This window comes from Penaeus monodon, chromosome 6, assembly GCF_015228065.2.
Source record: "Penaeus monodon isolate SGIC_2016 chromosome 6, NSTDA_Pmon_1, whole genome shotgun sequence".
Taxonomy (NCBI): domain Eukaryota; kingdom Metazoa; phylum Arthropoda; class Malacostraca; order Decapoda; family Penaeidae; genus Penaeus; species Penaeus monodon.
Window position 1 is genome coordinate 36785478 of NC_051391.1, and position 10921 is coordinate 36796398.

The following is a 10921-nucleotide window of genomic DNA, read 5'->3' on the forward strand; positions in this document are numbered from 1 at the left end:
CGGGACTAGACGGCATCCCCATAGAAGCCTGGAAAGCGATGGGAGAGGAAGGGATTGACGTGTTAGGATGTGATGGGGGAAAGGGGATGGGGAGGAGAATACCCGACAGTATGGAAATTAACATATTAATACCGATTTTTCCAAAAAAGAAAGGAGATGTCCAAAACTGTGAAAATTATAGAAGCATAAAAAATAATGTCACATACTTTGAAAAAATTTAGAAAGAATAATAGATGGCCGAATAAGACAGGAAGCGTTTATTGGAAACAAAAAACTGGGCTTCATGAAAAGGGTAGGAACGGTGGACGGGATATTCTGCCTTAGACAAAACAATGGAAAAGCATCGAGAAAAGCAAAAAGTGTTACACGTGTTGTTTATAGACCTAGAGAAAGCTTATGATAGAGTGCCGAGACAGGAAGTGTGGAGAAATACGTGAGAATGATTCAAGAGACTTATAAGAATGTTACCACCAAGGTCCGATACATTAAGAATGTCAGATGGGTTTGAGGTTAAGGTTGGCTTGCATCAAGGCTCGGCTCTCAGCCCAATACTGTTCAATGTGGTTATGGATGTGATGACCGAGGAAGTGCGTGAAGAGCCAGCACGGTGCATACTGTATGCCGATGACATCGAGTTGGTGGCGGAGACGAAGCAGGAGCTACAGAGGAAGATGGAAGAATGGAGAACTGCATTGCAGAGTAGAGGGATGAAGATAAGCAGGAAAAAGACAGAGTATTTCACAACGGACAAAGAAGGAGATCAACAGTCAACGATACAAATAGATGGATCGAACCTTGAAGAAGATGGCAGCATGGGAAGAGAGATTAAACACCGAATTCAATGTGGTTGGAATAATTGGAGAAAGGTTTCGGGAGTGATCTACGACAAGAGAGTGCCTGAAAAAGTTGAAGGGAGAGGTACATAAGTCTGTGGTCAGACCAGCTATAACCTATGGTTGAGAAACTGCACCGCTGAGAAAAGTTGAAGAAAGAAAATTGGATGTTGCTGAAATGAAAATGCTCAGATGGATGGTGGGGGTAACAAAGATGGATTGCATACGGAATAACTATATAAGAGGATCACTTAAGGTAACAGAAATATCAAAGAATGTTCAGGAATCAGGACTGCGATGGTATGGACACCTGCTAAGAAGAAACGAAGATCATGTGGGAAGATAGGCAATGGAGATGGAAATAGAGGGAAACAGACCAAGAGGAAGGACTAAGACTAGATGGAAGGATGTTGTTCAAAAAGATATGAGGGAGAAACATTTAGACGAGGCAGAGGCGTTGGACAGAGCTCTATGGTCTCATTAGAAATGGCGACACTGAGTAGGGAAAAGCTAAGACAAAGAAGAAGAAGAAGAAGAGAGTGAGGTCAGCCATGTCCGTTTTCAATCATTTGAGAAAACATCCGTCTATAAAGACATCTAAATATTTGGATTAACTTTTTATTTATATGAGAATCTATGATGCTCATTCATAACCATTATTTAATGTAAAAACAAGGGAAGGTATGTGTGAACATGAAGTCAAGTAGAATTCATTCAAACACAGTATTTACCGAGTAAAAAGCTCCAAAGTAGTAATTGTTTTCAGAGTTATCTAGGATGTTCGTGTTCTTTTTCCTCGATAACTTTATAAATATTAATTGTTATAACAATGTATGTATTCTTTCTACTTATAATCTTAATTTACAACGACGGACTATACGTATTAATACAAAAAAAAAACTGAGTTGATGTGCTCCGCAGAGCACATTATAGACGATGGGTGGAGCATAACAATGATGTTAAGACTTTTCTTTAACTTAACAGGTTGGGTTGGCCGAGAGGCTTAATTTCTTTTTAGGGGCCACTTTTTAAAACAATAAAGGGGACTATTTGTTAGTTGCTGGGCCCAAGGGCAAGACTTTGTTGCCAAAATAAGTTCCTTTTTTAAAACAGGGCAGCTTTACGTTCCACAAACATCTTTATTTTTTTCTGGGAGGATGGGGGGGAACGGGGGAGGGGCGCAAAAATTTATTTTTTTTTCCCCTTTTGTTTTTTGGGGGTTGGTGTGTGTGTGGTGTGTGTTTTGTGGGGTGTGTGGGGTGTGTGGTTGTGGGGTGTGTTGTTTTTGCAAAAGGGTGGGGGTAGGGGGGGTTGATCTTAAAAACCCACATAGGGGACGATAAAAAATTTCAAACAAATCGTGTTTAAACATCATTTTCCCCCCTTTTAAGATTTTAAACTATTTGTAGTTTTCCCGAATGCACAAAAGGTTGTTAATCTGTTTTTAAAGTTTGATCGAAATCTCCAGAAACTTGCTCCAAGTGCTGCTTTGGGCCGCGCGCCAAATGAACAACCCGACAAGATTATCAAAAATTTTTTGGTTTTTAGCTAAAAATAGCAGGTTTTTGTTAATGAAATTTAAAATATATAAATAGCTTAAAAGGGTCTTTGAGTTTTTGGGCTTTTAATAAAAAAAAAAAATTTCTCCCCAACAATTCCTTTTGGGCCCGGAAGTCTGGAGAATTTTTTCCCGTGTTGGCAATATGGGAAAAAGCTTTTTAAAGATTTTCCCAAAATGGGGGGACCCAAAATAAATTTTCCCTTTGCTTTTGAAAGTCATTTTTTGTTTAAAAAAAATATGAAAATTACATATTAAAAAAAGGCATATAAAAAAATTTGATAAAAAACCAGAATTAATTTTTTCCCGGGTGTTTTAAACCTGAAAAGTCTCTGCGAGGGCTATTTTTTTCGAGGAACATACTCCTCATTGTCACTGTTAAGAGTATTATCACTTCTATACATAATATATTCTCCTGAAAAAGTGACTAGTTGAAATCACATCTGAACAAATAGATTCAGAAACATTTGTCGTAGAAACATTTTAAATGGCATTATTATTCCAGTTGATACTAGTATGGACCAAAATCCCACATACAGATTACACGAGATAGCACTTGGAACAACCTTTACAATGTCATTTATAACAATGGCAAACAGGGTCACACTTAAGACACTCCCTTGTGGGACCCCTTCCAGCTGATCTTCCAGGTTAGAGAAACTGTTTTCCCACTCGAACTCTAACTTCCTGTTAGCAAGGAAGCTTTGTATGAAGGTAGGTAATGCTCCTTTTAAACCAATGTCATACAGTTTTAAGAGTATGCTATGCTTCCAAGTGGTATTGTAAGCTTTTTCTAGGTCAAAGAAGACTGCTAACATGTGACGTTGCTGTGCAAAGGAATTCTGTATAGCAGTTTCCGTCCTTACAAGTGCATCTGTGGTCAATCTCAATCTTCTAATCCCATATTGATATGGGGTCAGCACGTTTTCCTTTTCTAGCAGCCCATGTCAACCTGAAATTTACCATTTTCTCCATCAGCTTGCAGATGCAGCTGGTGAGAGAAATTGGTCTGTAATTTCCTGGTGCGGAAGCATCCTTGCCAGGTTTAGGAATGATTATAGCCTCTTTCCATGTGGATGGCACTGTAACCTCCCTATAGATCCTATTGAATAGGTCTAACAGGAACTTCTGGGAGCTCTCCAGTAAGTGAGATATCATTTGGAATATCGTCACTTCCTGGGGCAGTCTTATAGCAGAGCTGCAAAGAACGACACTGGGTGTTGTTCCTGTTCAGCCCGAAGAGTGGAGAATCTGGCAGTATAAGATGCTCCAGAGGAGATCTCTCCCATGGATTTAGCTAGCTCATTAGGAACATCTTTTTTTTGTCTGTAATGATTATGCCATCTATCTTTACAGCAGGTGGTGACAGTGATGTGCTCTTTCCAGCGATCTTACGCACCTTGTCCCATACCATGCTAAGGGGGTCCCAGAGTTAATCGAGGAGACATACTGTCGCCATGATGTCCGTCTGGCTCCTTTAGCACTCACCTGGTCTTGGCTCGGGTCTTTTTGTAATGGATCAAGGTTACATTGCTGGGGCATCATTTCAACTGCCTTAATGCAGCTTTCCTTGCTCTAACAGCTTGTTGGCATTCATCAGACCACATGGCACTGGGAATCATTCACAAATCCTTGAAATACTGCAATTGATCTAAAAACTTCCAGTCCGCATGTTCAAGTCGCCACTCTGCACTCCACTGGCTGGAATACCATTCACCTCCTCCAAAAGTACTGAAAGTGGTCGCTGTTATGTAAGTCTTCCATGGCTTTGCCAAGTGAAATTCATCTGTGAATCAGGTGAACCAATTGACAGGTCTATATTGGAGAATGTCCCAGTTTGAATTTGGAAATGTGTGGGAGTGTCACTGTTCAGTAAAACTGCATCTACTTTTAAGAACAAGGACTCCAAGGCCCTTCCTCGAGAGTTGCACAAAGTGTCTCCCCAGAGGTGATGCCGACCATTGAAATCTCTCAAGAGTAAAATGGATGTGGCAACTCCCCAAAGTAGATCTTCCAAATCATCTATGTTCAATTATGTGGAGGAAGGTAGATAGATGCAACAGTGTAAGGTCGTGTCAACCCTTTTCTCACAGCCTTCACCTGCAGTGTTGTCTGCAGGTGGAAGGCCTGGAAGGGAATATCCTGACGTACCAGTACTGTTACTCCTCCATGAGGTCCATTATCAAACGTCCCATAATGGGCTTGAATTTGGAATCCTCTCAGGGAAATTGGATGATTTTCCCTGGTCATAATCTCTGGTAAACATACACAAACTGGGTTACATGAAGCAGTCAAGGTTTGCCCCACACCTTTAGGCTGTCCCTTTTCAGGATCTTGGGAGAATCTTTTGAGGGGTTGTTTACCCGTGGAATTAGTTTCCACAGGCTTCCTTTTGACAGGCTCAGGATTTCTTTGCCTGGGCAAAGGACGGACCTGAGCCTTTGCTTCAGGGGCATTCTGCCTAGCAGCAGTGGCCCATATGGATGTGGTGGCAGCTCAACTATCAGGCCACCATCTTGCTGTGGGGTGATGCGAGGATCACGTTGACATACCTCAATTATTTTCCGATGTACTTCAAAACTATCAAGATCCATGATTGATAGTACTCATACAAATTGGAATTCTTCATTTCCTCACCCCCCCCCCCCACCCACCATGGAGTCCAACGAGGGGAAGCTATTGTTGGGGCTCAAAATCTCCCAACAGCCACATGGGTAATGAGGAAATATACACAGCCATTATTGCAGTACTGATGGCAGTCGCGGGATCTATGCGCTACCAACTGAACAGTGCCTGCTTGACCCTAGCCATATTTGACCAGCCGATTGACTTGACTGGGCCTTGATCAAGCCACCCATCTAAGCAGAATAGAGGACCAAAGAGTTGTGTCGCTAGCTGCAGGGCGCAGCATGCAGCATCGCTCAACTTCCAGGACTCCTGTCTCTTGGAGGATGCCACGCACGGCAAACACACGTGGGAGAGTTCTCCCAGGTCCAAGATGGAATGAACCAGGGGTGGGTGCACCATCCCCTCTCATAGGCCTTGGTGCACCAGGAAGCCATTTTGTCTCATCCCTCACTGGTGACCCCTCCAGTTACACTCAAAGTAACTGCTGACATCCATCATCCTCGGACTCATGTTCCCCACACATGACTTCCTCCCTCTCCCTCCCAACACATCCCCTGCTTCAGCTGCATCATCCCCCTCTCATAAGCTACTATACCTCCCGCTTCCCTCTGGATGTGACCTTTGCCATAGCAACCCCCTTCCCTCTCTCTTCTGACATTCTCACTGAACCTGTCATTTAATTACCATTATAGCCTGTCATCTTTACAAAATTCCACATATCTTCCTTTATTCAAATTGCCGTTTCCCTATCTTCCGGAACTGCTATACGACTTCTGACATGTAGCACATCTGATCATCAACTAACTTCCTCTTTATTCTTTCCTCTATTATACCTTGCTATAGTTCTATATGACCTTTGATGTCTAGCTTATATATTTTGCTTTGTAACCATTAACCATTCGTCTGATATGTCATTATGCATGTGTAAATTACATATATATATATATATAATATATAATATATATATATATATATATATATATATATATATATATTAAAATTATATAATATGCGTGTGTGTGTGTGTGTGTGTGGTGTGTGTGTGTGTGTTTTGTGTGTGTGTGTGTGTGTGTGTGGTGTGTTGTGTGTGTGGGGTGTGGGGTGTATATAAAATATATTATATATATATATATATATATTATAAAATATATATTATATATATTATATATATATATTTTCTTTCTTCTTTTAAAAAACCGGTAGTTTCATGTCTGAGCCGCCGTGTCACAGCTGATACTTTTGTAGTTTTCATGTTGTGAAAGCTCTTGGAGTGAGTACGTGTAGGGTCCCCAGTTCCTTCCAAGCCCGGATAAAAAAACAAAAAAAAAAAAAAAAAAAAATAATATATTAGTAGGATTATATATATCTATATATATATATATATTTATATTATTATATATATTATATATATATTGTGTGTGTATGTTTGTGCGGTTTGAAAGGCAATTCCGTCAGGAACTGTTAAAATATCTTTTAGTTCTCTCTTATAATCTTTATTTTAGTGGATTAAATTCTCAACCTGGTTTATTTATTCATAGCTCACTTCCTCGCTGCAAGTGTTTGAGAAAACCTGTCGGTACTTTGAGGGTCGGCTTTATTTTTATGGACTTAAGGACTCTATTTCATTTTAGTCCTTTCATTTTATATCTTTATTATTTCATTTCTGGGTTATTCCATGTACACTTGTATTGCCAGTGTTCCAACGAGTATTTAAATCGGAGTATATAAGAGAAATAGAAGAAAACGAGGGAAGTTATCAGAAGTGAATACGTAATGCACCCTTAAATCACCCACATTTACCGCAGAAATGGATGGAATTAAAATAATGATAAACCATTCAATCACAATCGCTACGTCCATAGGTCCCTGAAAAGAACGGTGAGTTCCCGACCGCTGATTTAGTGCTGACGGTCCGACTGGAAATTGCAGCAGTAGACACTCGGTTCTGTTTCTTTTCTTATATGTGATTTCGATGGCATGATAAGTCTCCAATTTCGTCATTAAGAACTGAAAAGTATGGGATTCTATGTTTGATTTTTACGCTTGGCATGGAATAGTCTCGAACCTATTCGCGGTACATTCAAATTAACCTTCTATATCACCCTCATCTCCAAATAAGTATACATGTGTCTGTAATATCTTCAATTTTAAAAGTGGTACCGAAGTAGCATATATATGCTATATGAAAGCTAAAACTAACTGGATATTACGATTGTAAAGTATTAATAACTAGATGCCTTACGAATACGAAAAGTATAAATTCATATATATATATATATATATATATATATATATATATATATATATATATATATAATATAATATATAATATATATATTTTTTATATATATATATATATATATATGCATATAATACACACATACACCCACACGCACACACACACACACACACACACACACACACACTACATATATATATAATCATATATTTATTTATTTATTTATGAAAGATGGATTAATGCAATGGCGCACTGATATCGACAAATAACAACCCTCCCTGACCAGGACTCGAACCTAGGGCACTCTAGGTATGAACCGGAGGACAACACTAAACCAACCGTGCACACGACCCACTAAAACATTACCTTCAACATTACCTATCCATTCATACTAGAGTACGATAGCGAAGTTTTACACACACTCCGTGGGCCCTCGATAGAAATTGATTTCGCAGTTCAAATTCTAAGTCAGATGTACTGAACTGTATTTATTAAAGCTGGAATAATGCAATGACGCATCGATATCGATATCACAAAACCCAAAGTAAACCATAAAAGACTAGGGAATCGACCCCCCCCCCCTCGAAGGCGAGTATTCTTAACTGTCGCTTTTGTTCTTTTGTCTTTGTATTGCGATGTCATTATCGTCAGAATATGTTAGCTTATGTCTTTTGTGTGTGTGTGTGTGTGTGTGTGTGTGTGTGCGTTTGAGTGTGCATGTGCGTCCGTTTACGTGTGCTTGGGCGTTTGCTTGAGTGTATGTGCGTGTGTTTGTGTTTATGTGTGTGTGTGTAACGCATGTTTACTTACATATGTGAAAGGCAAAACACAGCATGGTAGAAGATATGACTAAATACATAAATGGATTATGGTACACAATAGAGGGAGAGATAAATGCATTCGTAATCACATTCTTGTTTGCTTTCAGAGAAGAAAAGGATAAAGTTGAGTGAAAGATCCCTTAGTTTTCTATTTGGGAAAAATATAATTATCTAATGAAACTAACTATAACATAACTAATAAAGTTAGACAGATTCAATAAGCCTATCGAATAACAAATGAACAGGCACATTTCTTTTTATTCTTGACATCTTTTCTAATATACTCCTTCCTCCTCCTTTTCCCCTTTGTTTCCTTCTTCATTTCCTTCTCATCTCCCCCTTTTCCTTTCCCCTTCTCATCTTCCCCATCTTCCTTACAGTCCTTGAAGCTTCTCCTGGGTCTGTCTGAGACTCCTGACGGCGACGCACCGGCGCTCTAAACTGATAGTGTGTTCCCTGTTGAGGATATCCTTGGAAAAGTCTTCGTGAAGGCGGTGCAGCTCCTCCAGCGTGTCCTCGCTAGCCCTCAGACGCTGACGGAGGGATTCGATGCTCTGGGGCAGCTCGTCAAGTTCGTCCTTGAGCCTGTAGGGGGAGCGAATGATTGGGGGTGTATGGGTTGTAATCGGAGGGTTGGTGATCCTATCTCGTTCCCTTTCTCTCTCTCTCTCTTTTCCTCTCTCCTCTCTCCCCTCTCTCCTCTCTTTCTCTCTCTCTCCATCTCTCCTCTCATTCTCTTTTTCCCTCTTCTCTCCCTTCTCTCTCTCCCCTTCTCTTCTAAACCCTTTCATCCTTCCCACCCCCTTTCCTCCCTCCCTCATACCTTCTCCCTCTACCTTCCCACTCCCTCCCTCCCTCCCTCATACCCTCTCTCCTCTCCCTCTCCCTCTCTCTCTCCCTCTCCCTCTCCCTCTCCCTCTCCCTCTCCCTCTCCCTCTCCCTCTCCCTCTCCCTCTCCCTCTCCCTCCCCTCTCCCTCTCCCTCTCCCTCCTCACTCCCTTTCCTTTCCCTTACCTATAATGGGGCTGATCTAGACAGCGGTCCGCCCCGGGTCGAAAGGAGCGAGTCCAGTGGCGGCTTTGGGCCACTTGCAGAGGCGATTCCTTGTCCTGCAAACTTTGACGAATTGAGGCGATGCTGTTCTCCTCTTCCGCTATTTCCTTTCGTAGCTGTGAAGGGAGAAAGAAGGGTAAAATGAGAAAGAATGTTATCATTAACATTTGTTGTTTATTTGTCTGTTTTATTAGCCACTGTAATGTTAAGAGGTTTCACTTTGGGCACCCTTGCTTATAACAGCAGTTTCAGGATTTTATAAAACTTTCACCACTTCATCTTAAATATCATTGTGAATTGTGTAGATTAATAGAGAAAAAATTACTGATAATGAACAAAGAAAACGTCACGGAAAAAAGTAAAAGAAAACGTCACTAATAATCGAAAACGCGAAAATAGGGAGTTACCATTCCATCTTTGGTGACGAGTTTTGACTTGGCTTCTTCCAGTTCTTTCAAGCGGGTGTTGAAGGCGACGTCTGTAGCTTCCGCGGCCGCTTCGGAATCCCTTGCCACCTCTCTCAGCGCCTTCCGGAGGAGTTATCATGTAAAGAGTAGATAGTCTTCATATTACGATCCAGAACACGATTAATGGTAACCCTATATCATTCCAAAGACGGTGTTCCTGTCTTGTACTGATTTTATTATATGAAGAAACACATTTTTTTCACAAATACTTGCACAGACCACATACATACCCATCGATACCGTTATTCGTACCACCAACAGTTCGTAACTCAATTCAATACCCCCTTTACCTCAACCCCCTCCCCCCCGCCCTCCCTCTCTATACTCTTTAGGCAATCACGTGATCGTCATATATAATAAAATCTATGATAATAGATAACAACGAAAGCAAATAACTAGACCGAGATGAACAAAAAAGATATCGAAAGAGAGCAACGACTGTAGTCACTTGCTCGACCAAGTACACCAGACCCCAATCAGCTCCCACTCATCCCCACAGGACCCCGCCCTTACCCACACACCCGCCAACTCCACCAACCCCCCAATCCCTACTAGTCCCGTTCATCCCCAATAAGTCCTGCCCACACTAGCCTCTCCCACTCGAACCTCAGCGCCTGCCCAAACTCTCCCCATTCCCTCCATTTCCACCAATACTTCCCTAGTTAATCTTCACTCCTGATCTACCCCTTATCTACCTTTTATCAAATTCCCACCTATTGATCAACCTAGTCACCCCATCAACCCCAGTCACCTCCCCCCCCCGCCATCAACCCCAGCCTACCCAGTCACCCCCCCCATCACCCCAGCCCCACCACCCCCCCACCCACCGACCTGATCCGACGCCCCCCTCAGCTGAGTGCCACTCGTGATCTCCCTCCGGCAGACGTCCATGTGCTGCGCGCTGCGGAGACGCCAGGTTTCGGGGGCGGAGGTCCCTTCGTGGAGGGCGGCGGAGACTGGCTGTGGACGGATTCAGAATCAGAATCAAATGATTTATTTATATATGATGTACATTTCTACGTTTACATCTTCATACATTTTATGAATGACATGACTGAGCCCTCCGGGAGTAACACTCCCATAAGCGGGCCCCTTGAAACACTATTTAGAAACATAATCATCATAACAGGGAGGGAAGGAGGGAGGGTGAGAGTGATGATAGAAGGGAAGGTGGGGGGAGGAAGAAGGGCGAGAGGGGTGGTAGGAGGGAGAGAGGGAGGGTGCGAGGAAGGATGGAGGGAGAGAGGGGGAGGGGGAAAGGGAGTGGCATTGAAAGAGAGGCGGAAGGACTTATTTTATCTGTTATTACCTTCATAATTTTA

At 41.8% G+C, this 10921-nt stretch overlaps 1 protein-coding gene across 1 annotated transcript; it reads right to left on the reverse strand.

The window, feature by feature from the left end:
• Positions 1–8344: 8344 nt before the first annotated feature.
• Positions 8345–9704, reverse strand: LOC119573780 (tektin-4-like). The gene is made up of 3 exons (XM_037920883.1): positions 9540–9704; positions 9094–9248; positions 8345–8664 (listed from the first exon to the last, which is right to left on the reverse strand). Exons 1-3 carry the CDS (start codon positions 9540–9542, stop codon positions 8454–8456), a joined length of 369 nt encoding a protein of 122 aa, XP_037776811.1. The 5' UTR covers positions 9543–9704; the 3' UTR covers positions 8345–8453.
• Positions 9705–10921: the final 1217 nt, after the last annotated feature.